Consider the following 27339-nt stretch of genomic DNA (forward strand, 5'->3'; position numbering starts at 1 on the left):
TGTTTGTTCTACCTGCTTCAGCACTGCACGCAGAGTCTAAACAATGTACTCTGGTAGGCAGATGGTGCTGGGTTACAGGAGTCACTTGGTGGACAGTTATTTGATAGCCAACGACTTTGTTCGACGCAATAGAAATTAGCTGGCTCAGGAAGAATTTAAATATGTTCTAGAAACGTAACTTGTTCACAGCGGAGGCTGCATTCCCAGTAGAGAGCTTGCCACTACAGCTGAAATACCTTTTTAAGATGAAACAAACAGTACTCTCCCTTTTCCCTTCTATATAGGAAATAAAGCATTATCCATGTTTAGAGAGCCAGGGCTTTTCTCAACAAAAGCAATGTGTGCTACCTTCAAGTTTACTAAAAATATACTTTTCTCAGTCCACAACTAAGATGACTGCGATTCACCAAGTAAAAGCAGTTGGGATGCAGCCTGAATACTCTGCACGTATTTAGGAAAGCACTTTGTAAAGAAGTTTCCTGATGTGATAAAACCTTCCTATCCTGTGAATTGGTCATGGATGTGTCCAGAAGTTCAGCAGATTTACTAGCAGTGACTCTACAAAATTAAGCAAATTTCCACCTACAATTTCACTCACTCTGACTCAGTAATACTCAGAGACAAACCAATGAAACAAATGCTTGCTTCCGACTGCTTACCACAGAATGGACACCAATCCATTGCACAAGATGACACTCTAAAACTAAAAGAATAATGGTTCAGACTACAAAGGCTTTGAGCTGAACTGATGGATTTACTAGTGGCAAGTGGCTGCATCACCACCATGTCAATTTTATAGTGCCAGATACAGAACAACCTTGGGGGAACCCTATACTCAAAATGGCACAGGACCTCACTGAAGATGTATGGCATGTGTGAGTGTGAGGGGAAAGCGTAGACACATTTCTACAGACTGCCTACGGAAAGTGACAAATAACTGATCTACATAGAAGCTGAAAGGCAACTATTCCAGCCAAGAATGTCTAAAAATGTCTAGAAAAAATAGGTACACCATCGTCACTGACTACAAGACCTGCCGTTAGCCAAGACTTTTAACCCTCTAGCCCACAGACCAAACTGGTAATGAGATCTCCTCCTCTATCCTTATCAAGTTCAGGCTTTAATTTCACCAAAAGTAAAATGTACCTCCAGACAGGTCACAGCTCTGTTGGTAAGCTGAGGGCTTTCCTGGAATGAAGTCTTGCAGAAATTAAACCATGCCTTGTTCTCCTCTCTCCCCTGGAATTTTCTTCATCTTGTCTCTTTACAGACCTGCCACTACCTACTGGCAGAGAAAGGATACAGCTATATCAGCAGCAGAAATTGCTGTCTGAGTAGGTATTAACATCACGCTACAGATAACAAGCTCTTGGGAATGACGGTAGAATCCCAAGAGTGGACTGTGCAGATTTAATTGTTCATAGAGTTCACTGCCCCCTTTTAAATACCTTTCTTCACTCAGAAGGAGATTTCCAAATATGACTGACAGAACAACTGTAGTCAGAACTTATACAAAGAAGTAGAGAAGAAGGAGCAATGTTCCTGCAGGGACAGTGCCAACCAGAACATGCTCCCATATCCTGACAGGTCATCCACTAGATACAACAGCACATCCCTCACTGCCTTCCTTTGGGAGCATGTGCTGGATCACTGCTGGAGTTTCAGCCTGGCCTGGGGTGGTAACAAAAATGTTCCTGTCCCACAGCACCTCAGGCCTGATATGGGACAGAGAAGTGACAGGACAGAATCCCAATTAACTGAAGTATTCAGGGAGGCAATCTTTAGGCCACTGCTACAGATGACATGACAGCACATCAAAAAAAGCTGTATAACTAAAAGCAGGACTATCTGAAATCAATTTTTTCAGGACCCATAGTCCTCCAACATTACGAATCTCATGTACTGCAAGCATTTACAAAACTAGTAGCTGTGTAACCCCTGGGCTACATTACAATGAATATATATAAGGATGACATTTTCATTTTAGAAGCTTTTTCCTTCTAGAAAAATGGGGGATTTTTGTACCTGCACTATAGACATATTGTTATATTAACATACTATTTATAAGCCCTAGAGGTATAGCATTGCTTTTTGCTTCAGTTACTTTTGGTTTTCTGTTCTTTACTTTTTCCCCATTTTACAGAGAGATCTTAGCATGCGGCACAACTTTCTTAAGGTGAGATATGCAGTATTTTGCAGAAATAAAGAATGCAGATTCTATAAACATGCCAAGCACTCATACTTTCTGCTGACTAAAATTACAGTTTTTTAAAAAAACTACGTATCTGGTAGATAATATAGTTTACTTTTATTCTCTTCTGATGTTAAAAACCAAAGCTGTATAGAAATGCATCTTCTGTACCATCAAAATTTCTGAAAATGTTACACTTTCAGAACTGGTGCAGATTTGGCATCTCAGCTGAAGAGCCAGCAGTATCACTGTAGGATTTGGCTGAACAAAACCCTTACTTTGGCTGTCATCATCATAACTAGAGCTACAAGCCTGAGGCCCCTGCTGGCAAGGAACCAGGCCCGGCACAATGATTCAGATTGAGATATAGGAACCACTTCTCAATTTCTCTGGAAAGAGCTCCTGTTTTTCATGTGGGCTGAAAACCGGGAAACTGAAATACTGCATTCCTGCTGTTTTCAGAAAGCGAGCCAAAGTCTTAGAAGTTTGTGTCAAAGCTCCATTGAAGCTGCTGCACTTCAACAGATGTGTTCTTGGGAAAAGCGGTACTGATGCCATGTAAGCAAAAGCACTTTTACTCTACTTTCATTTTTGTGCTAAGAACAGAAACTGCCCATGTTGGTCTATAGGAGCAACGTGTGATCCAACATTGTCACCTGTCAGTCTGCCATCACATGCCAGCCAGGGCTTGGTGCATGCAAGCGATGTGCTCAGGAGGCATCCATGTTCCAACAGACTCAAGATACAGCCCCACTGCACTGTGCTCAGTACATTTCATTTTAACAAAAATTCTAAGGGCTTGGCAAGAGTTTAGGTAACAATCCAAAACACAGATTTAAAAATCACACGGAGAGTGTGCAGTGAGACTCCAGTGCTGAAGAAAAGATGGCTCTACACACAACTACAGGGTCATCCATTCTTATTTCAAAGGAAATTTTACTTCTTTTTTGTCTGCAGCATCCTCACTGTGCAAGTTCCCCTTCATCTCTCTCTCCCTTTAATATCTGCCATTGTAATAAGAATCTTATGTTAGGAAACCTTTCCAGAAAAAAAATGGCTAGAAAACAAATCATCATAACAAATGCATCACCACCAACAGACCAGGAAAAATTGACTAGTTGGAAGTTAAGACATCAAATACCAACTCCATCAGCCAAGAAAGCTATCTAGGAAGTGTAAGTGTCCCAGAAACAATGAATTTCAGTCTTCACATCCCTGCAAACCCTGAACTGATTTTATCTGGAAATAACCCACTACCCAGCAGCTAAGGCAGAGAGACCTTTCTGTGAGTGCAGAAGGATCACAACAGGTTGAGCTAGAAATGAACAGAATCTAAGCAGAACAGAGTTCCTGCAGTTGAGCTTGCATGATGTTGATAAGGATGATGTGACACTAAACATTAGGAGTAAACAAAACACCCTGTAAATTAGTTTATATTAATTTGAAAAGGCAGGCATTTTTAGGATAGAAGCCAAATGTGACCAGTATGCAAGAACAGAAATGTGGACCAGAACAAATAGTTCCATTTTCATGGACAGGCATGACATGAATGTGACCAAGTGCCAGTTACCAGCCTGTCTTCAGGATGAAAATGTACAGAACTGTACCACAACATCAAAATATGCAGTGTAACGTGTCTCTTCAAGATTTGAAGAGACACGGGGCCTCATCCCATCTAAAAACTGGATGATGTTTAACCAGGTTAAATCAGGTTACCAGGTACTGCATGCCATCTTGTCCATCTGCACATAGCAACTCTGTCTCATTAAGTCTTGTGAACCTCTCCTTTGGATGCACATCAGTTACCCAGCAGTTCTCAAAACACATTTGTAGAGGTCACACAGAGTCAAGCCAGCTTGCCTGACTTCACAATGCTTATCCAAACAAGATGGAAAGAGGAGGAATATGACTACCCTCATTAATTTCACATCACTGCATCCAATGTGAAGTGTTGGAGGGCACACATGACAGACCTGGCCAACATGCAACCTGCAGGCCAAACGCCTCTCAGCTCTGCAACATAATCCCTATCTGACTTGTTATCAGCAGAAAGAAACTTGCAGCAACCGGAGATCCTGGTAGGCTTTGTCCAGCCTATACTAGTTGGGTGCCGCCCTTAGCCTTGCAATGGGAAGCCAAGACAGACCTTGGTGGGACTAGGCTGTCAAAGAGACAATGTTCCCCAACCAGACACATTTGAGTTTTAAAGAACTTAGTTTTGCAAAAAGCTATGTCAGGTTCTCTGTTCCTGCTCTGTAAATAAAGCACTGCTTACTGTCAGGATGTGCTGTCAGCAGACACCAGACATTAGTGCACTATCACCCTGACAGCTGATCAATAAATACTGCAAGTGGCAGTGACAGGTCTGGAGGGCGGAAGAGTTCAGAAGGGTTTCAGACTACATTCTAAGAAAGATATAGCTGCTACACACCAAAGAGAAGCTAGTCTTTTAACTTTGAAGGTGGGCAGACCAGGAGGCCTGTCAGAGGGTTTCCAGGTAGATCAGCAGCAGTTATCCCAGAGTTCAGGAGATAAAGATATCAGAAGCTAAGATGACACTTTATCCATGCAGATGAACAGACATTTAAAAGCATGCAAACTGGTCAACAACACAAAGTTCAGGATTTTGAGCAAATCCTAGCTTCACAAACCTCATTTCAGGACCTGTCACACACTGGCCAGCATTCTGAGGGAACAGTGCTTTCCTGGGACACCCTGTTCCTGTTGGAACAGGATGAAAAAATATTTTATCTAGTGTATACTCTATAAATCAAGCAAGGGACCTTCTTTGTTTGTTTTTAGCAGGGAATAATGTTTAGAGACATTTATTTTCATATACCAATTCAGTGGCAAGTCACAGTGACTTTTAGGTAGCACGTGAAAAACAAACTTTTACTTCAGCTTCCTGGATGTGGAAAAGAGTGACAGATGCATCTCTCCCTGAGACCATTGGAACGGAAAGCTTTTAAACTGGGAAGTAGACAGTAAATCCTGAGATTATAAGGTTATTCTGTACTTTTGTGCTGATTTTGACAGGGATAAAGTTCATTTTCTTCACAGTAGCTACTGTGGGGCTGTGTTTTGGGTTTGTGCTGAAAACAGTATTGATAACACAGGGATGTTTTGCTTATTGCTGGGCAGCACTTTCAGAATCAAGGTGTTTTTTGTTTCTCACCCCACCAGCCAGGAGTCTGGGGGTGCACAAGATGTTGGGCAGGCACACAGATAGGACAGCTGACCCCAAATGACCAGAGGGATATTCCATACCCTTACCCTTTATATGCTCAGCATATAAAGCTAGGAAGTAAAAGGACAAGGGGGGTTGCTGGGAGTGATAGCATTTGTCCTACCAAGTGTTCATCAGGTGTAATGGAGCCCTGCCCTCTTCTCTGGGCATGGCTGAACCCCTGCCTGCACAAAGGAAATGGTGGATAAATTCCTTGTTTTGCTTTGCTTGTGTGCATGGTTTTAGCTTTACTTATTAAACTGTCTTCATCTCAACCCACAAGTTTTCTCACTTTTACTTGTCTGATTCTCTCCCCCATCCTGATGTGGGAGGTAAGTGAGCAAGTGGCTGTGAGTGATTTATTTGTTAACTGGGTTTAAATCACAACCTTAAAAGTACAGAATGGGAGGGAGAGTGACAGACACATGCTAATTGTAATGGCACAAAGCAGTAGCATTGGCCAGAACTGCATCACCCAAACAAATTAATATGAGAAATCCCAGACTGGCAAGGATTCTTGCAAGTATCCAGTCCCTATCTGCAAAGTACAGACCAGGAACTACAAAGCAGAGGAAACCACCAGAAATGCTGTGCCAGACTTGCTACATCTCCCTTCTGAGACCATTGTCAACATTTCCATGCCTGTGGAAAAATCCTATACGCCCAGTCACAACAATTCTGTGTGTAGACCCCTGTAGACTCAAGCCCCCCAAGGTTTCACTATGAGCTCCAGTTGTTAGAAAGGAACTGAAGCCCTGAAACACAGATTCAGAGTATTTTTTTAATGGAAGTGTTAAAGCTCTTTGTGAAAATTTTTTAATTCTAATGTTGAAGGAAACTGTTTCCTAAGCTTACTATCACTGCTGCCCAATCCACCATCATACCCCAAAACAACTGGGTTGGATCAGAGAAGCTGTTTGGATTCTGCCTGGTTTATGTCCATGCAAACATGCATGTATCTGCAAATTCCACTCTTCCACCATTATCATGGACTTTCTAGAAAACACTTTGATAGTTTTGTCTGGCAACAGCTTTTTCAAACTTGCTACTTTGACTACTACGCCTTCAATAAAACAAATACAGATGGCCATTCTTGTCACATTTGTTGAGTCTCCTATATAAAAACACTTACAATAAGTAGGGAATGCAACAAGCCCTTATCTGCTTATATGGACAGTTTTTTGCCTCACAAAAGTTTGAAGCCAAAGAAACAACCAACAAAAACCAAAACAAATCAAAAACAACCAAACCCAGAATGCAACCCAAGCTAAGCATATTTTCAGAATTTATCAACACTCCCACAATAAGAGAAATGTTTTTCTTGCCACTGAGAGATAATTTGAGTCTGTAGGCCTTGAAGAGCTTTTCTGTTCACAAGACACTTATGGTGCCCTCAACTTCTTACAAACACTAACTGCAACAAAGAACTGAGGTTGTGCTTATATCAACTCTAAATAATGTATGGTTTCATATATTAGAAATCTTAGAAGTGCTTCAGTGCTAGCACAAACCTAGTAACAACCTATCCTCACCTGCTGCCTAAAAGGAACTGTGCAAGTATTTCATTGAAGTTCCTTCCACCTTCCCAAACAATTCATATGCCTGTCTCACACAATCAGATGCTGAGATGGAAATTGCTTACTCCAGGTGCCAAAAAGAATCAACACCTTGAGCAAGCGAGCTCGTTATCCAGCTTTCACTTTAATGCCAAGATGAACTGTATTTCAACAAGCCCCAGGTTACTAATAACAAACCTCCAGGCAGAGACTGAGGAAGACCAGAGTAAGGGGAGGGGAACACACAAGAGAACCTTTTCCAGGTAGAAAACAGAAATGAGCAAACACATTCAAGAGCTCTGTGGCAGGCCGACGGGGCACAACACATACACAAATAAGCTTGTGGCACTGGAGCAATGCAGCTACATGCTCATAAGAAGTCTTGCACTACTTGATGATGGTCTAGCATCTCCCCTGGCTGCCAGCCAGCTGGCCTGCCTTCATAACTCATTTCAAAAGCTATCAAAAGCCCAGGACCACTCTACCTGCTCACTTATACATCTGCAAAGTCCTGTGAGCCTGCAGACTTCCTTCTCTGAAAGATTCCCCAGGGTCTCATGTAGTAGTGTAACCATTATGTCAGGCTCTTCAGAGCTCATTAGTTGAGTATAATTGTGTCTACGACATGAAAAAACATCCTGATATGAAAAACAGATGCCGTGGCATGGCATCAAACCCTCACAGATTGCTTTCCTTACACAAAACATTTAATGTGAGCAAAGATAATTTGATGGCAATGTTTTCTTTCTAAATTCTTCCATGTTGAAGGAAACTGTCTCCTAAGCTTACTATCACTGCTGTCCAATACACCATCATATCCCGAAACAACTGGGCTGGACCAGAGAAGCTGATGTTTTTTTGCAGAAGACCTGGACTTTACACAAGACGAACATCTCCTCACTGCAGCTTAGTGTCGAGAGCAGGCTATAAAACCATCCTCGGAGAAGGTCCTGCGGTTTCACAGCGCGTGTAACTTCAGACCCACCCCGGGCAGCTCTGCTATCCCCGGGGAGCATCGCTCCGCTCAGCTCCCAGCCCGGGCTGGGCACAAACACCGCCCGATTCCTCCACAGACCTCTCCTATCTTGTAAAAGTCAATTAAAAGCCCAACCGTCCTCAGCGCCTACAACCGGGCTCCCCAGTCCCTCCGCCGCTTCCCCCTCGTCCTCGGGCCATTCCCGTGCCCGGCGGCGGGAGAACACCCGGGATGCTCCGGGAGGAGCGGCGTTTCCATCGCGGCAGGAGCGGAGCCGCCCGCCTGCCCCCGCCCGCTTCTGCTACCGACGGCGCTCGGGGACACACCGGGGGAGGAGGAGGAGGACGAGGAGGAGGAGAAGAGGACGGGGCGGGGGGGCAGGATAAGAAGATGGCCCGGGATGACACAGCAGCGGTCCCGGGCCCGCCGAGGATGGCGGCAGCGCCCAGGACACCCCGTTATATAACGGCGGCACTGCCGCGCCCGCAGCGCCGACACCCGGGGGCGTGTGCGCCACCCCCTCGGCACCGGGGTCATTTCAACCCGGGCACAGCGCGGCCCCGCCCGCCCGCCCCTCACCAGCGGCTGCATCTCGGCGCGCACGGCGGGCACCTGGAACCGGTCTATCTCCTCCATCATCTTGGCGGCAGCGCCGAGCGCGGCGGGCGGAGCACGGGGAGCAGGGCGGGCGGGCGCGGGCGGCTCCTCAGGCGCCGAGAGGGGACAGCGACAGCGACAATGACAACGACACCGCCCGCGGCTGCGGCTGCCTCATCGCCGCCGCCGCCGTGACTCAGCCGCGCCGCTTCCGGGTCCGGCCACCGCCCCGCCCTTTCTGAATATTCATGAAGGGGCGGGGGCACTGTCTCCCGCTCGGGGCCCGGATGCTGGCAAATTTGAATATTCATGAGTGGCGGGAGTGCTGTCATTGGTGACTGAACGGTGGTCTCCCTGCGGCCCCGCCTTCTTTTGAATAGTCATTCGAGGGCGCGATCACTACAACCAGTTTTGTGCCCGGTCACTCCGTTGCCCGAGGCCTTCCCCGTTCATTGAATATTCATAAAGCAGGAGGGGCCTCGGTCACCAGGTCGTGGCCCAGATGCTCCGTTTTCCGTGGTCCCGCCCTTATTTGAATATTCATAAAGGGGCTGGCTCTGCCGTCTCTCTCTCTGGGCCGCGGCCCTCTGTTTGCAGCGGCAGCTGGGATGTACCATTTCCTACCTCGAGGGGAGACCGGGGGTGTTGGGGGAATGGCCGGGTCCATCCGCCGCTTCCGGCGCGTTGCCATGGCTGCCGCCATCAACTTCCGGCGTGCCGGGTGCCGGGCGGGCGCGGGATTGCGGCGAGAGCTGTCCGCTGCAGTGAGGGACGGCCATGCCCCCCAAGGCGGCCGACAAGCGCCGGCAGGTAAGGGCTTGCCGCACTCCCGTGGTGCCAGCGCCGTGGTGACGTCACCGCACGCGCCGTGACGTCACACCCGAATGGCGTCACTGCGGCGCCTCGCGGGAGGCGGCAGCCCAGCAGCGGGAAGGTCGCTGTGCAGTCCCGGTGTGACCCTGTTGCCCTCGGTTCCTCCTCTGAGCTCTGTCCTTGGTGTGACAGCAGCGGTGACGTCACCGTTCCCCAAACCGCCACCCGTGACGTCACTGGGTGCAGCACAGATCTTTCCCTCCGGGTTCACAGAGCCACAGAATCCTCAGGGCTGGAAGGGATCCCCGGAATCACCCAGTCCAACCACCCTGCCAAGGCAGCGCCACCTGGAGCAGGTGACACAGGAACACATCCAGGTGGGGTTGGAATGTCTCCAGAGAGGAGACTCCAGGGCTTCCCTGCGCACCTGTTCCAGTGCTCTGCCACCCTCAGCGTAAAGAAGTTCTTCCTCAGGTTGAGGTGGAGCTTCTTATCTTTTAGTTTATGGACAGTGCTCCTTGTCCTGTCACTGGGTACCACTGAAAAGAGTCTGGAATCATCTCTTTGCCAGCCACCTTTGATCTAATGATATGTATTAATGAAATCCCCTCTCAGTCTTCTCCAGACTGAACAGGGCCGGCAGTGCATGAGGACATGCAGTCTCTTCTTGTAAAAGAGATGCTCCAAACCCCAAATCATCCTTGTGGCCCCTGCCGGACCCTCTCCTGTAGCTCCTTGTTTCCCTTGTGCTGAGGAGCCCAGAAGGGGACAGAGCACTCCAGATGTGCCCTCAGCAGGGCTGAGTGGAGGGGCAGGATCACCTCCCTTGACCTGCTGGCCACCCACCTGTGCACCACAGGCACACTGTGGGGCTCATAGTCACCTTGTCACCTGCTGATACACCCAGGTGCTACTAAGCAGAGCTGAAGGGTTGAAGTGACAGCTCAGGTTGTAACCCACGGGGCTGGGTGTGGCAGTGGAGTCAGCACAGCCCCCCTTGCCCTTGTTGAGTCCTGGCTGCATGATGCTGGCACGCTGTGTCGTGCTGTCCCTGCAGCTGCCCATCATGCCCTGAGAGTTCTGTGGCATTACACAGCTCTTCAAACAGGCCTGTCCCAAAGCTGCAGCACCCCTCACTCTGCCACCATGCTGTTCAGCCCTCAGACATTGTCAGGCCATTTCATCACTCTTCCAGTACTCAGCACCCCTTCCAATGCGCTCAAAGTGTCTCCAGCCTGCCCACGGATCTCCCGGAGACCCTGAGCAGACAAGATAAAATCCTTCTTCTTACAAAATTTTAAAAAATTCTTTTAGTTATATCCAGCCGTGAGTTTTCTCTCTTTTGCGTTGCTATTTGGTCTTCACTCAGCTCAAGCAATGAACAGGAGTCATTTGCTACTCTTCCTGGCCCTAAACCTAGACTGTTGTGGGGTCCCAGTCTGTGAGACCTCACTGTAATCCTTTGGGCTCTGTGTAGACATGTCTGCATGCATCTTCTTTTAGGATAAAAAAACTCAAATTAATTTGAGTAATTCCTGTGTCTTGTCTTCTACTGGAGTATCAAAGTGTTTAAATTAAAAGTGGATGGTGGCCTGGCTGGTAAAACCCTTTTGTTAACATTTTTAGGTCCCAACACACTTGGTGGGAGAAGGGTTAGCAGGTAGGGAAGCAAGAGTGAGAGGATCACTCTGAGATTCCTAATCCCCTAATAAGAACTAGTAAGTACCAAGATACAGAGGGCTTTATAACATTTTCAAAGGGCACAAACTCAGAATCAAAACCCACATCCAGTCCTAGATAATAAAGATGTTTATGCTAAAATTGTAAAAAACCATTAATAATGATGGAAACTAAACTGGGGTTGAAATGCTTGCTCTGAAATTCAGTTTCTTTTCTTTTCAGAATTTCCACATAAATATTTTCAGTCATTTTCAGTAGCCATTATCTCAATACTCTGAAATTCAGAGGCTTTGATTGACATGTTGTTTGAAAAACTTATTATGCTGTAAAGGTATTTCTTTTATTTCAAAGTTCTTGAAACATCATAAACTGTTTAAACTCTGAGGATGTTTGGCTTTTCACATAACTTATATCACAATAACCTCAAAGCAATAACTTTAACTTGTCCCATATTACATTTCCTATATTTGCCTTGAGCTTGTTAAATCTGATTTCTGTTTCACATGGTTTTATCTGCTAGAATATTCTTGCAGTGGAGGAATTGTGTGGTTGGCTACTTGCCTCTCAGTCCAGAGACTTTTGCCCCATTTTCCCTGACTCTGAGTACAGATGACATCTCAGTGGCTTTGGGAGTGTGAGGAGTGAATGCCTTTGTGCTACTCACTGCCCAGCCAGGGCCTGATGTTTGATATCTACCTGGCCATAGTGGCCACTGCAAAGCTAATTGGTGGGTCAAGGTTTAGATTCCAATTCTTGACAAGAATTCTTTGTAGTATTATGTTCTTTCCCCCGTCCCTGTGCTTTTTCTTCCTGTTTTTTTATATATTGCTTTTTTCTGCTCTCCCTCTTTGGTTTTTCACTGCTGACTGCTTTCACTTTGAAAATTTTCTTCCTGAGATTCTTCTCAAAGCTGGGATACTTACCTGTACGGCTGTTCTCTTTTACCATATATCACTTCCAGCTCCTCCTCTGCTTTCATGATTCCATGTTCTTCACATGCTTAGTGAGAAATTCTTGTTTTGTTTCTTCTCCTTATGTGGGGATTGTCTGCTCTTTTTCTGTGCCTGTCTTGTATCTGCATTCTCCTCTAACATCAGTTCCTTGCTTTATTTCACTCTTTTTTTTTTTTTTTATCCAGATGATTTCTGCCTCCAGCTTGGTCTCCACCCACCTGATGGGTGAAAATATGTCAAAGTTGAGCAGATCATAAGAATTAAAGTCTGTGGTGTTCCGGATGAATTACTTGACTTGACCAAGCCTTGTTTATAAATGCCTGTAGGCTTTCATATGTTTTTGTACATTAATAAGAAATTTTAGTGTTTCAATGTTCAAAGTCTTAAATTATTGTTGTATGTCTGGATCTTTGTGCTTCCAGTGCTGCTTTGGAAATAACACCTATGTATGTTCTGTACTTCAATAACACCATTCCTTTAATCTCTGAAATATGTTATGCACAATTGAGCTCAACAACTTTTTGTAGGGATGTGGAATTATGGAAAGGCATAAGCCAACTTTCCTGCATCAGACTGAAGGGAATGAATGCATCAGATTCTCAGCTTTCCTGAAAAATGAGGTCTTGAGCATGGCAAGCAGGACACTCAGAAGTGTGGTGTTAACAGCAGAGATGTGTGGCATGTGCATGGGCACACTGTAAGTGTTAGGGCAGGGAACAGTGCCCTGTTGGTCTTGTGTCAGTCCTGTGTGTGGTCCTGGGTGTGGTCCTGAGAGAAAGTGACCAGCGATTTTGAGATTGTTATTTTGAACACGTTTGACAGGTTGGAAGTGTTTGTTTCAGATTTCTGCATCTTTGCTATGTAGCTCAAGAAAAGTCTGTGAGTCAGCTGTGTTGAGCACCCTGTGCTAGTGTGTACCTCTGTGGCTGCACCCACCTCAAGGAGAAGCAAGATCTTGTTATGGTTCCTTAGCAGATCTTGCATACATTTAGCATTTAAAATACAAAACCAGACTGTTCAATCTTACCAGTTAGGGTTAACTCCACTGCAGGAACAGATCACTTAAGCTGTGTTAAGAAAGGGTCTGAATTAGGACAGAGAGGCATTTCTTTTTACTCTTGTGGTCTTTCACACCCACCAACATAGAAAAAGCTTCTTTGCTATTCAGCAAGTCATAAAAGAAACAACTAGACCTCTTCCCCAAATACAGAAAACAATGAGACACAGTTTACTTTTTTTGTATTTTCTTATTTTCTATTTTTTTCTTCCCCTGAGAAGGCTTTTAAAGGTGGTAACTTATTCTTACACATGCATTAAAATATCCATAGAGTATAAAGCAAACATTCCATTTAGTGTCACTCAGAAAACATTAGAAAATGTATTGGCAAATAGCTGTTAAATTGGCATCCCTAGGGTGTTCAAATAAATATCTACTACAGGGCAGGCTTCAAGTGACTTTGTTTCCATGCTGTGATTTCTTGCTCCTTGTGCCAACTGGTGGTTTACTATGGAGTTTGCTAATATTCAAAACAGGAATAAAAAGCTAGCAGGAAACTTACAAAATTGTTTTACAGAAGTGCCAGGCTTAGCTCTCATAATGTCTCTGCCTCTTTCTTTTGGAATTCAGCAAGCACATTACTACCTTACAAGTACATTATATTTTCCCCACAATTCTAGTTAATCTCTGTGCTGTGCTGTAGAGGAAGTGAAATTATGTCTCTACTCAGGAAGATGAACTAAACTTAACAGGAGCATTCTGTGATTGCTCAGCCTTGAAACCTGATTGTATTATGGCAGCAGCTAGCATGAGGAGCAGAAAGGCTGCAGGAATGTCTCTTTAATGATATTAAAAAAATATAGTCTGGGTTTGTCATTTGCCCTGATGAGTGTTTCATTAATATGTAATCAATTTTTAGCTCTTGGAAAATTACCTTAATATGAACTGACACTTTAGCTTGTCAGAGTGACCAATATGAATCATCCCTGCTACTGAGCTCTGGTATTTTAGGCTGGATCTGTGAGTCCAGGTCTACTCGTCCACCCTTATGCTTTAAGCATAAGGACAAATTTTACATTTTTCTAGGAGTCACTGAATAATGGTGTCTGGCTCCTCACCATACAGTAACCCATTGCTAGATCTAGTCTGAAAGGGGCAGTTTAATCTGGCAGTATGGGAGAAAGATGTACCAGTCAGCAAAGGCTGTAGTGATAACCCTTATCCTGGATGGCAGCACAGCACATGTGGGGACAATCATTGCATCTCCTCTTTGGATAGACAGGGTTGGCCTTGGGACAGAACAGGAGGAATACATTTTTCCAGGAGGATTTCTGTGCTCACTGAGGATTCAACCTGGTTTTAAATGAACACTGGCTCTTGAGAGTAAATCTCTGCTTCCTAGGTCACCAGGGTGATTAGTAACCACCAGAATTGCCACTGACAAGTCAAAGGATTTGTGCAGTAAATGATAAAATAGTTGAAAAGCAAGGCTGTAGGAAAAGCAGTTCAGAAGGAAACAGACTTGGAAAAAACTTCAGAGCTTTTGATATTAAGTCAAGAATACTGAATAGCAATAGGTACTGATAGTCCTGTCTGTTTTGTATAAATTCAGTTAATGAGTCTCAGATCAGCAATTAGTGACTGTCATGTCACCAGCAAAAGGGAGAGCAATGTGAAAAAAATGTAGAAGAGTAAACAAGAAGAATAAGACCTGAATGTGTGGTTGAGTGTGATTTTTTTTATTTTCTTCATTGCAGGGTAATCTGGTAACATTACTGAGGAGCTGAGGGCAAAACTTCTATTAAACATTACAGGTCTTTGATGGTTGCCCTCACTATCTTTTTCTTTTAGGATGCAGAAATATGATACCTCTTATGAAATGCCAGCCTGGCAGGGCTTTCTTGTAAAACTTCTTTTCCATTTACAGCAATGGTCTTTAGAAAGTCACCAGTAGTTTCTTCTCATTTTTGTTTTCCTACTTTATGACTACAGATAAATTAAATATATATTATCCAGGCATCATGTTCAAAGTACAGTTGGAAGTTCTTGTTGGATAGCTGAGCAGTAGAAAGACTCCCTGCTGAAGGACTTGATTTTGCAGCTATTTGTACCTCTTGGTGGCTTGTCTGCAATAGAGGGAGCTGTGAAAAGGGAAAGGAATATTAAATAGCATTTAAAACATCACTTGTCATCTGTTTCCTCTTTTCATTTTTATTATCCTGTTGGATTATGGTATCTTTGCTGTAGTCTACAGTCAATTTGTTTTGTAGCATAGTAGACATCTGGCCCAGGGAAGAATTCCTATGTGCTGATATCATATACACCCTGGAAGAAGGATCCAGAAAGAAACAGTAACTTGGGTCTTCTGCGGCCTTCATTTAAGTATGGTGACGGTTGTGGGCTTCTAACATCTTTTTGCTGTTGGGAGTGTGCAATCTGTTAATTTATTTATTGTAAGATAGTCATCAGAATAAAACATGATTAGCCGCCATTAATTCTGACTCTGGCATTTTTCTTTGGAGCACTTGAGCATTTCCCAGAGTCACGATGGTGACCTGGAGATGAGAAACTCCTTAATGCCTCCTGCCTGTTCCTTAGTTCCCTAGCAACCATGTTTGCTTTTTTTCCCCCTTAATATAAATTCTTCATGATTATTCACACTCCTCGTTAATTAATATTATAATTAAAGCCAGGGATAGGAGCACATTTATTAGGAAAATTTAGGAAGACATTATTTTTTTTTCTGTAGCAACCCCATCTTTAATTTATCTAGAATTTGCTAAAATGTAACTATTTGGATTGATTAGTTCTTTGTTGGATGTCTGTCTTAGGCTTTGGATTACAAAAAACCCCCACCACTCTAGATGCTGAACAATATAAACCAATAATCTATAGCAACATAACCTAAGAGGACTGAAGTGAGGCAGGAAACCTACAAAAAACAAAGTGTGTGACTATGGAATTAAGCTGTGTATCATAATGCCTGTGCCCAATGGAATGAAATGAATGTTTCCCAGGCAACCTTAATTCTCACATTTTCTAAGTTCTGAATGCTTCTCTTTGAGATGTTAATAATAGTTAACTTTTTTTTCCCCTATAACTAATGTGATACATAAAAATGTGCTTGAATTTTAAACAGGCATATGAAGGCAAGTTATTGTAAACGTCTTACTAGTGAATACTGAATATACAATCATTATGTTGATTCAGAGTTATAATTTATTTTTTATTTGTATTGCAGATGTGGTTGTGAATTCTTCCCTATTGTATGAACGCTGTGTGATATATTTAGGTAGCTGTCAGAGCAAAAGGATTACATTTTTAATCGCGGTTCATGGGTAATGCGCTGTACAGTAAAAAGAAAAATGGGGAAGCCATGGTGACAGGACACAAACTACCTAGGTGATATTAAGGACTCTTTACAGCTAATGTGGCAGAGAGAACTTTTAAGAAAAGGTATGAAAAAGGATAGTGTTCTGGCTTTGGAAAGATTTACAGAGAGCAGAAGCTTGCAAAAAAAGCCAGCAAAAGAACAAAGCACAGATACACCAATAAAAAGGAATGTCAGGACTGCCCTTTTCATCAAGCAGCACAGCACTATTGTCTGTGCTATTTGAATTAGGAAACAGGAAAAGATTTTTTGTTCTTGACTGGCTTATATTTGCTCCCCAGCTTGCTTCTTGTAATAGTTTAAACAGATCTACTCGTTTTGATGACCTTCACGTACTGCTAATATTGCCAAAATACTAGGATTTCATCTTTCCTCATCTTATTTTTTCGTCTTTGTGCCACCTTCCAGCTGGGTTCCAAAAGTTTGAGATACTTTGGGATGAACCTTCTGCAGCATAGATGGCAGTTGCAGGAATGATGCTTGGCGAGCAAAGTATGTCTTTGCTTTTTACACTGACTTCAATAGAGTACTGAGTCAAGTGGAGCTAGAGTCTCTACCTTCACTTGCAAGAGTAGAGAATATCCAACAAAAAAGTCATTCAACTTTTGTTATTGAAGTAGGCCTCTGCATTGTGAGGGATGTTTTATCTGAGCAGGAGACAAGAGTTTTGCTGAGCAACCCCAGAATAAGCTAAGGACCAGCTCCTTCATAGACTTCTCCAGGTATGGCTATCCTACCTTTGTGGAGCACACAGGGAAGAAAGCCCCAGACCAACACTGATCTGTGTCTGCTGGCTCCCATCCTCCTGCTTCAGGTTTATCATGTCTTTGGCATGGGCTATGTCCCTACGTGCAGCATTTGACCAAGGATCTGTGTCATAATAAAGAAGTTCTAAAGCGTAACTGTTCAGGTTGGATGGACTGGTTGGAATTTCTTCAGTTCAAAATACCAGACATCATAATTTTATGTCCTGTCAGTCATGTGCTTGCTCCCTGCTGTAGGGAACTACTTGGCTTAGTTCCAGGGAGCCCCAAAGTAAGTTGAGCCTGGTAGATAAGCAGGCATAAGACATGGAGAAGGCTGGTATATCTCACTGAGAGATGCAGTGAAACCTCTTCCTTGAACACCCTCTCCCAGTTATACACAACAGCCATCCTTTGGTAAAGGTTAAAACCATGCATAGGGGCAAAGCTGAGACTTTCAGAGCCTGATTCTGTATTTTGCAAGAGTCTGTAAACTTTGTTGCACTCAAAATCTTGTTTATGGGCAAAGAGAAGACACAACTTATAAAACTAAAATTTTCATGTCAGTGTGACTGAAATTTTAGTCTAAACATTATCATCTGTCCAGATGTATTCATTAAAGAAAATAAGAAGTACTTCTGTGAAAAAAAACACATTAATTGTAATACTTCAGTAAAGTTGTTGCATGAAAACTTCTCAGTTTATACCTCTTTTCTGTCATTGTGCTCACCCTTTTTCCAGTGCTCTGATTCCTAAAGTTGATGGTTTGCTTTTGCTGTTGGTGGTGGTGTTGGTGGGGATGTTATGATAAGTTGTCAGCAACTAGAGACCTTCATTGGGAAGGATTAAGATGCCCATTTTGATAGTTTCTTCTTCACCTGGATTTTCTTTTATATACTAGTGAATATATTTTCACATTTCCCTTTTTCCGTTGGTTTGGTGCTCCACCTTTCCCCTGATATTACTCCATATGGTGCTTTTTCTGTGCCGTATCCTGAGTGTCCTCAGGGTCTCTCTATCATACCAGGCCTGTATTGCATCATTAAATTCCAGTTGTAAAACCATGATGGTTTTGTACAAAGACAAGGGAAATAGAGCCAACTAGCCACCAGTCCCTCGTTGATTAGAAAAATTATTCATCTTCTAGTCTACAAACTCTTTATGGTAGGGGGAGCAGGTCAGGGTTTGTGTTGTTCTTTACAGTGCACTCATAGCTGTAGCTTTTCTTTAGTCTCACTTTCAGATTTTAATACTGTTACAGATATTTATTCACAGGTGGCCCTTTGGGTTATGTTAATTGAAATCTGTGCAACTGCTATAACCAATTATCCTCAGATCGCCTTTGCTAATGGATAAATGCTTTTGTAGACCCACTTACAAAGGATAATAGTAAGTAGACTTTGTTTCATGTTTAAAATTAAGAATCTGATTTTGATTTGGATCTGAATAAAATTCTGTTCTGAAAATCTGTTTAAGTCACATCAATTCACACATAACAAGGTCCTTGTCAGAGAGAACCCTTTGTTGCCCATTGAGAAGCAATCACTTAGGGGAGACAGGCCAGCTGCGTGATCCAGTCATCTCAGTAGTGGTTGTGACACAGAACCTGTTAGCCTCTGCTCTGCAATCAGCCCATGGTGGGACTACAAAGGAAATGTTATAACTTTTATTTCTCCACCTTCATCACAAAAATTTTTGTTTTGAAGTGAGGCATATTTTCTAAGCATAGAAATGTGTTGTTCTGCTCATTTTTCATGGCTTTTAATATGTATCTTGTAGAATAAAGATAATCCCTAAAGCCTCATTAGTAACAGCAGTTTTATGTGTCTTGGCTTGTACAAAGAGAAATAACACAGAGACACTGTCTCACATTTAAGTTGAACTTTGTTCTCCTCTGAAAATATTTCTTTTCTGAGTTCTTATTGTCAAGACTTAACAAGTAATGGGGCTTGATGAACAATGCTTTGGGATTCTGGGTCAAAGTCTTTCTGGCTGCTTAATTGTTTAATACCTAGAAAGTAGGTGGTGGAAGTGAATATTTAATTTTCATAATGAGGAGGAATCATGAGGGGAGTGTATAAAGTTCTGTGGAGGCTTGTGTTCCTGAAAGTGTCCTTAAGATGTATGGAAGACAAGAGGAAGACTAGATGTTGTGATAAAGTGGGGCTTTCCAGAAGAAGAACGAGGAAAACCAGGTGTGAGAAACAAATGGCAGACTTAAAAAGCAAGCAGTGGCTCTTTGCATTACCATGTAGTTGTACTGTGGGAATCCTTGCTGTGGAAGTTGTGCATGCTAAAAATGTGCATGGATTCCAAAACCATAGAATAAATTTGTGGAGAAAAAGATTCACTGATATCGAATAAAAAGGACAGCATTTCTGGTTCAAGTCCCTGGGGCAAGCTAAGAGGTCATCCTGGAGAGAATAGAATAGATACTTTCCTTTGAACAGTGTTGGTGAGAGATACTTGGGTAGGTGGACCTTTGATCTGAGCTGAAAAGCACACTCTAATGTTCTTCTGAAGAAAATCAATCAGCCCTTGGGAGCTTGCTCTCCCACCCCTCCATTTTCCTTCCCTTTTGTCTAGTATCCCCCTCTTTTCTCTCACAAAGTCAAACACTTTTTTTCTGAGTAACTCCTCTGCTTTTTTCATCCATACCATCAAATGTTATTTGTGATCCTACCTGAAACTGTTCTTGCCAAGGTTTCTAACGTTGTTTCCTTTGCTCAATTTACCAGCTCTCTCTCTTCCTTCAGGGGTCATGGTCCTGTCCGTCCCTCAGCATCTCCTCAAAAGGATCCAATTCATTTTTTCTCCTGCTTTCTGTTAAGTTTTCACAAATCTTGGTCAGTGGTGCCCTTCTGTTATTCCTTGGCTCTGGGTAGGGTAGTCTCCCTCTGTAAGGCACCTTATAAACAACTGTTTAATTGTTTTCCTTAAAGCTTGTCATAATAATTTTTCTGTGGTTTCATGTGTGCAGGGGAGTTGACAGTGGTTCATTTCCTGGCTGTTCATCAGTGTTTTCCATGTTTTCTCAGTGCTCATGGCTTTGTGGGTGTGGATCTACTGTCTTTGGGCTCCCTGTGCCATGCAAGCACTTAAAGCAGGGGCAGCCTTTTAGTGTGTTTGACGAAGGCACTAAAATGTGTGTATGACATTTGGAGTGTATCACAGACTAGGACAGACTAGTAGTGTTGTACTACAACAGAGCCTGGCATTTTTTCATGCTGAAAAATCACTGTCTTGTGTTGTAAAAGTGACTGTTTTTCCTTCAAATAATTTATACACAGACTGCTGGCATACTCAGCTTTTAAAACATACCATTCGAGCAAGCATCAATCTTTTATTCTGATTTTGTTAAATCCAGAAAGAAGGTGCTTTGAAAGTTTACATTGGATGTGTTCTCACTTTAGGGCCAAGGTGGACCTTCAGGAGGAAAGGCAGGAAAAGCTGGTAAAGGTAAAAAAAAGGTAAGATTCTCAAGTCTTAAAAAAAGTTTTTTCCTTTTTTCAGCTATGAGATGCAAGCAAGATTTAGTCTGAACAATGAGGTGTTCTTTTATAAAGTGGGTAAAATATCAATTGATTTAACAGTAAGAGGTTGCTGTAGGTATCCACTGAGAAGGGAAATACACCAGCAAGTTAGGACAAAAAGTATCACCTAGAACAAAGGCACAATTTGGGTAAAATGCAATATGAAAAGATTAAATTAAGATGTTTGGGATGTGAATTCCAAAATACTAGCTGACTCAGACTGTGAGAAATCTGCCTGCTCAGTTTAGAAAATTTAAACTAAAGCCCATATTCACTTAACATAGAAGTACAAGCTGATAATAGCTCACAATAATGTTTTTACTATTGGGCAAATAAATTATTTGAATACCTTGATTTAATCTACCTTCCTCTTACTTAGCTCCACTGGGAAGGATGGAGGATCCACGACAGGGATGGAAGAACAGTCTACATGCCTTTAAATAGACATATTGATAAACAGCTTTTCACTTTCTTGTGACAAATCACAGTCTCATTGAATGTTCCTCTTTTCACCATTTAAAAATGGAAAATTATTTACTTTTAAATGAAAATCATATATAGAAATGTTAAAACCACAATACTTCTTATCTGATTCACTTGGGAAAACAGCCACTGAACTAACTGGCATCAAATTGTGTATGATAAATGTCCTACAAGCAGGTGTTCATGTGGGGAGCATTAAATCACAAACAACTGTTCTGCAGTCATCATCTCTTGTGCATCAGAGTGCCCGACCTTCTTTACAGCTTGCCTCATTTCAGCTCCCATGGGGAGAGAAATAGGGCTATAGCCTGTGACTTTCCCTGGTCTCTTGAAATATGCAAAATTCTCTGTTACTTTCAGCCACTGCACATTTTGACACAGCGTTGTGCTTTTTACCTTTGTGGTACTCTGCAGGTAGCAAAGCATTGCTGGGTCCAGCCTCTATAGCTTCAGCCATAAACTGTACTTACACCTTAGACTCATCCTCAGCTTTGTATGGCTGTAAAGTTAGCAGGCCTGAGAGAACTGTATTTACAAGAATTATTGATTTATTTTGAATCAACTCATTACACAATTTGAACTGAGGGAGAAATTTAGCCTGGAGCAGTTAAGCACTTTAATCAGCAGTTTTGTGTTCTGACAGTTTTTTCTGTAAGGACAATTAATTGAAATTAATTCCTGCAGTGATTAATTTTCTTTTTAATGACCTTATATCATGACATGAGCCCAGTGCTAGCCCAGGGAGAGCAGCAGTCTGTTGTTTGGAGAATGGAGACATGCTGGCCTTTGCAAGAAATTGGTTAACATTCCTCCAGGAGCCACATCCCTGCAGCTTTGTATTTCAAACTAAATTCTAAGAGTAGCCCATAGAATAACAAGTCAGGAGTAATTGCAGGTTCTTGGCTTGTGCCCTTGAGTAGTCCTTAAGTCCTATAATACCCTTGGGTATTATGTGGCAAGGGAAACATAATTGCTAACTTTTAAACTGAGATTGAAGTGGAATCACTTGAGTTTTGTTATTGGACTTAATTCATTTTTGTGCTAGGGTAGGAATTATCTTCAGACTGCAGCTCCTCCAACTCACTGAACTCCTGCTGGCAAGTGTAGTCATAAGAAAATCTTCAGATTTTGGCCTGCCGTTTGTGTTCTTCTGTTCTGCTCAAAGCAAAGATGGGTGGTGGAATGTTGTTTTTATCTCTTTGCTCTGTGCCTCAAGAAGTGCTGCTTTGGCAAGGAGCAAAACTGTCAGAGTCTTGTTGCATTTCTGAGCTTGTCATTCCTGTTCTAGGATGAAGATGAATTTCCTGAAACGGGAGAGGACTTGTCGGCAGTCAGATCCCCAGATCATCTGGAGCTGACGGAAGCTGTGAGTAAAGCAATGCCTGTCTTGTCATGAGGTGTGCATGAAACTCCATAAGGAGAATCCTACCCATTGGTTTTGGAGGAAATCCTGCAAGACTGAAACTCCAGTACTTGCTGGAGTGTAAGTACAGTGTCTGTGGTACAATATGAAATGGCTTCAACAAGAAAACAGGGAGAATGTGGTATGAAACCCAGTTCTGGGCTTAAAACACTGTAACTGCCTGGAGGTAATCCAAAAGCAAAAATGGTGCTGGGGCTTCACTCAGTTAAGAAGAACCCAGAGCCAGCCTTGAGCTTTTCAGGTGCCTCTATGCAATACACAGGACAGGGAAGTGTCCTACAATTTCATAGCTATTTCTTCTGTTGGTTCAGTAACACTGCAGTTGGTCACCCTTCCAACTGCAGTTGTTTCTCTCTGCTCACTGCCTTATAAAACTCTAGCATTGTTCCCTGTCCTTAAACTACCACAGTGACAGGGAAGCTTTATGTATGTCCACCAACTCAGGCACTGAAAATAGTTAGCAGTATTTTTTTTTTTTTGTTCACAGTGATCAATCTTGAAAACTGCTAAGTTTATTGTTTATTTTTGGACAGTGTAAATTTTAAAGACACAAATTGTCTTTCTCACTCTACAGAATGCAGTTAGCATTTTTCAAGTGCTACCATATCTTAGATAAAAATTAATATCAAGAAAGCCCATTGAAATACTGTAGTAGGAAGCAGGATGACTGTTCTGGATTCCACTGTGAGCCAGGCTGGTCCCAAGCAGCCTGGCTCAGAGTGGTGGGATTAGCTGTATATGAGGTATCTGCAGTGAACTGAACATAAACATGGTGATTTTATTGCTGTACAGTGTATTAGTAGTGAAGTTTTATTTACAATACTATTTTGTTTCCATTCCAAAGGAATTAAAACAGGAAATTACACGTACCTTGACAACTAATAATCCCCATCTTCCCCAGGATATTGTCAGATTCAGCTTTAAAGTAAGTGTGACATGACATATAAAACTGGAATTTTTTGCATTTAATTGGTTTTGTGTTTTCCTTTGGTTTATAACCAGGTAAATTTTCTTTTAATGTGGCTACATCTTATTACATAGTTACTGGCAAGGGTTCTTAAAGGGTTTTTGTAGAGGGTAAAAGTCTAAAAGCATTGATTCATTTATTTAGAAGTAGACTATCACAATTACAGTACAAGATCTGTCAGTGAAGTTAATAATTGCACCTAATCTCATGTAGTTACTTTTCCCATTCTTTGGTGGTTAAAGGATAAAAGGAAAAGTTTTTCTCAGTCTGTAAGAATTATATCTCACGCTTGAAGATTGAATTGTAGGAGAGCTCAGAAATTTGTTTTGTGAAATCACTGACAAGCTTTATTTCATGATGAGTAGGAGTGAGCAACAGGCAACCAGAAAATATGCAAAAGTCACACCTTCACATTTATATGTGCAGGGCACACACTGTATTACCCTGGAGCAGCCTTCTGTCAGTACCATATACAGCCAGCAACACAGGCAGTCACATGGGGAGGGTGGAGTGATGGCTTTGCCCTGAAAAAAAGGGCATGGAGACACCTACTCCAACTCTGGCATTGAATTATTCCTAGATTTAGAAGGGTGTTGTGGTTTAATCCCAGCTGGCCACTAAGCCCCACACAGCCATTCACTCAGACTTCCATGGTAGGACAGAGGAGAGAATCAGAGGAGTAGGAGTGAGAAAACTGATGGGTTGAGATGGAGACAGTTTAATAGGGAAAGCAATAGCTGTACAAAGCAAAACAAGGAATTAGTTCACCACTTGAGGCAGATGTTCAGCAATCCCTAGGAAAGCAGGGCTCCATGTCACTTAATGGTTACTGGTAAGATACACACCATCATTCCAAACATCCCCCTCCCCCATTCTTAATCTTCACCCCACCATTCTTTTTCCCCCAGATTTATATGCTAAGCATGGCATCATATGGTATGGAATATCCTTGGGGTCAGATGGGTGAGTTAGTGGTGAGGTGGGGTAGGGAACAGAACTGTGCAAGTGCTGGTCAGCAATAACCAAAACATCCCTGTGTTATCAGCTCTGTTTTCAGCACAAATCCAAAATACAGCCCCAAAATACTGTAGCTACTGTGAATAAAATACTGTAGCTACTGTGAATAAAATACTGTAGCTACAGTAGCTACTGTGAAGAAAATTATCCCTGTCAAAACCAACACCTAAGAGAAGAGAAAACCAAGAAAAATATTCCCAAGTCTGTTTAACCTCTGTGCTACTGTACTTGTTTGAACAACCATCACACAATTCCAGAGAAAGGAAATCAGTCTTGTGGAATTAAAAAAACCCCTCTCTTCCATTTGGAGCTGAAGTTTTCCATATTTATGGTATATAGACAGGTGATCAGTAATCCATATATTCAAATTCTCCACAATGACTGAAGTGAGCTCAGTGCTATGCTGTGATTGACACAGTAAGCAAATCAAAGTAAGCAAACTCTTGAAGTATCTGTGTTCTTTGGTGGCTTCTGTTTGCTTTTAGGTGCAGCTAAAAACGAAATTATACAGATTAAGCTGTTCTTTACTGTGAAGATAGTGAGGCACTGGGACAGTTTGCCCAGAAAAATTATGGATTCTGCAACCCTGGGAGTGTTCAAAGCCAAGTTGGATGGGGCTTTAAGCAACCTGGGCTAGGGGAAGATATCTCTGCCCAGCGCAGGGAGGTTGCAACAAGGTGTTCTTTAAGATCCCTTCCAGCCTAAACCATTCCAGGATTCTATGATTCTGTGATTCTATGATTTTGTTGGGTTTTACTTTTGTAGGAACGAGCATACAAGCTAGTGGACGATATGGATCAAACGGCCGTTCACTTCACTTTGAATGGATATTTGATACACAAAGATTCAGATGAAGGCAGACGCCAGAGTATCAGATCAATCACTGAAGCAGGTAGCTGTATTGTCTGATATCATGATAATTTTCAGATAGGCACTAGTTCCTCTTATACAACTCGATGGAATGATCATTACCATAGAATGAAACAGCTCCTACTTGGGCTTGCATGCCTGTTGGCAATCAAAATTAGAAAAATAATCAGCCAGGTGTTTGCTGCAGTCTAGAAAATAGTGTGTGTTTTTTGAGTCATTTGTATGCTAGCACTGAAATTTTTCAAGTTATTTAGTGTCTTTTAACCATCTTTCTCTACCATTAGCTGGACATACTTGTCTAAACTACCTAGCCTATTTTGAAAGTTTCAGACATTATTTTAAGTATTAAAGCAGAAATGCTTGGAATCTGGGTGATTTTCCAGGAAACTATCACATACATGACCAATTCTTGAATTCTTACCAAGACATATACTTTCAGACCATGTGAGATACAAAACCCTGAACTACTTGGACCTTTGATCTGAGCTACTATCAACACTGTTTAGACAAAAGAATGCACTAACCAGACACTGAAGGCTCTGTTGTTAGTAAAGAGTTCTAGGTTTGAATTTTCAGCAGGGAATGATGTACTGGCTCATGATTTTATTGTATTTCTGCTGTTTGTGAAGGGAGAATATTTGTCACAGTGAGTGTTCTGTCAAGGTGGTAACTGCAGGCACAATGATAACACTGGGTAAACTCCTGAGAATAGTTCTTGCTTGGAGCTTCTGAGGGTCAGCGCCTCCTTTATTTTACACTTAACAAGCTGTGTATGATGATTTGAAGTAGGCTAAAGTGTTTAATGGGATCTTCAATGCCATGAAATAATGGATTTTTGGCATTGCTTTTCATAGATTCCAAATCAATTAGTTTCAAGTGGCTCTGTGCTAGCATGGCTACACAGTCAAGGCTATGATTGGAATGTAGACATCCATCATTGTCAAGCAAGACTAGTATATTAATTTTTATCCATATAAATAAGAACAACCATGTTATAACTTCTGTGTGCCTTGAAAACATTCTTGGTAGCTGTACACAACTGCAGACAATTCTGGAGGATAGAAAGGTCTGGAGCTGATGGGATACCCAGAAACAGAGTTGCTCAGATCAGAAGGGTTTCAGAAGTTTGCTCTGAGTTAAAACATTTATTTTTTTATTTCAGTTCATCCAGAAGTACTGCAGATGAATTCTAGAAATACCCTTGTGACCTTTTGTGGCTTTGAACAAACAATTGTTCTCCAAAGTGGGGATTTTTTACTGTGTTGTCTAGTGACACAGCATTAGGAAAGGATACATATGTATATCTATGCTCCAGAAGACAGAGGATCTGTAGAATATTGGATAAGATGTCCTGTTATTCTGGGCTCATTCATGTGTCCTTTCTGTCATCAGAAGAGACTCCTGCTGAGGAGGAAGAGGCTCCTGTAGAGGCTGCTGCTGAGCCAACTGAAGAGGCAGAGACTAAAGATGAAGAACCCACAGAAGAAACTGAGGTAATTCTCTATAGCCAGCTGAGAGCTGTCATTTTATTTTTAGTATTAGCTTTTAAAATGGGTTTGCTTCTGAGATTGATTATTTTGTGTCTGAGATGTCAGTACTGTAGTTGAGAACCTGCAGGTTCTCCTGGGCAGATGTGGTCCTGCTGTTATTTTTCAGATGTAAAAGGTGAACAAGGAGATCATGCCAGATCTGTCTTTATCCAGATATTATATCAAAATAAAGTATAATCTGCTGGGATCTGGAATCTTCGTGGACAGTATGTCCGTTTGTGAAAAACAAAAATCTGGAGAGGTGAAAGCAGCAGGTGTAACTGAATGAATGAATGAATGAAGTAGTGGCTTGGTTTAAAGGCTGATAGGAAAGGAGTAGCCTGTGAATGTTTGCTCTTATCCACACAGTGTCAGAACCCACAGTATCAGAGTT

At 42.3% G+C, this 27339-nt stretch overlaps 2 protein-coding genes across 5 annotated transcripts in view; one reads left to right on the top strand and one right to left on the bottom strand.

Annotated features, from left to right (window-relative positions):
• FAM219A (family with sequence similarity 219 member A) overlaps positions 1 to 8730 on the bottom strand; it is a 93201-nt gene extending 84471 nt beyond the window's left edge. For 2 of the 4 annotated variants that reach the window (XM_084224753.1, XM_084224752.1), the window contains exon 1: positions 8562 to 8730. In XM_084224753.1, coding sequence (XP_084080879.1) covers positions 8562 to 8588 — 27 coding nt within the window. In that variant the 5' untranslated portion in view covers positions 8589 to 8730. Of the gene's footprint in view, positions 1 to 8528 lie in introns of all 4 variants that reach the window. The other 2 variants (XM_084224751.1, XM_084224750.1) reach the window with 1 other exon arrangement.
• A 593-nt stretch (positions 8731 to 9323) lies between these two features.
• Positions 9324 to 27339, top strand: part of DNAI1 (dynein axonemal intermediate chain 1) — a gene marked incomplete at its 5' end in the record, with an annotated part of 136185 nt that continues 118169 nt past the window's right edge. Inside the window, 6 exons of the mRNA XM_084224945.1 lie at positions 9324 to 9356; positions 20537 to 20593; positions 22428 to 22505; positions 23407 to 23487; positions 25312 to 25438; positions 26809 to 26909. Coding sequence (XP_084081071.1) covers positions 9324 to 9356; positions 20537 to 20593; positions 22428 to 22505; positions 23407 to 23487; positions 25312 to 25438; positions 26809 to 26909 — 477 coding nt within the window. The remainder of the gene's footprint in view (positions 9357 to 20536; positions 20594 to 22427; positions 22506 to 23406; positions 23488 to 25311; positions 25439 to 26808; positions 26910 to 27339) is intronic.

The sequence above is a fragment of the Fringilla coelebs genome (genome assembly GCF_963513975.1).
Source record: "Fringilla coelebs genome assembly, chromosome: Z".
In the NCBI taxonomy this organism is placed as follows: Eukaryota; Metazoa; Chordata; class Aves; order Passeriformes; family Fringillidae; genus Fringilla; species Fringilla coelebs.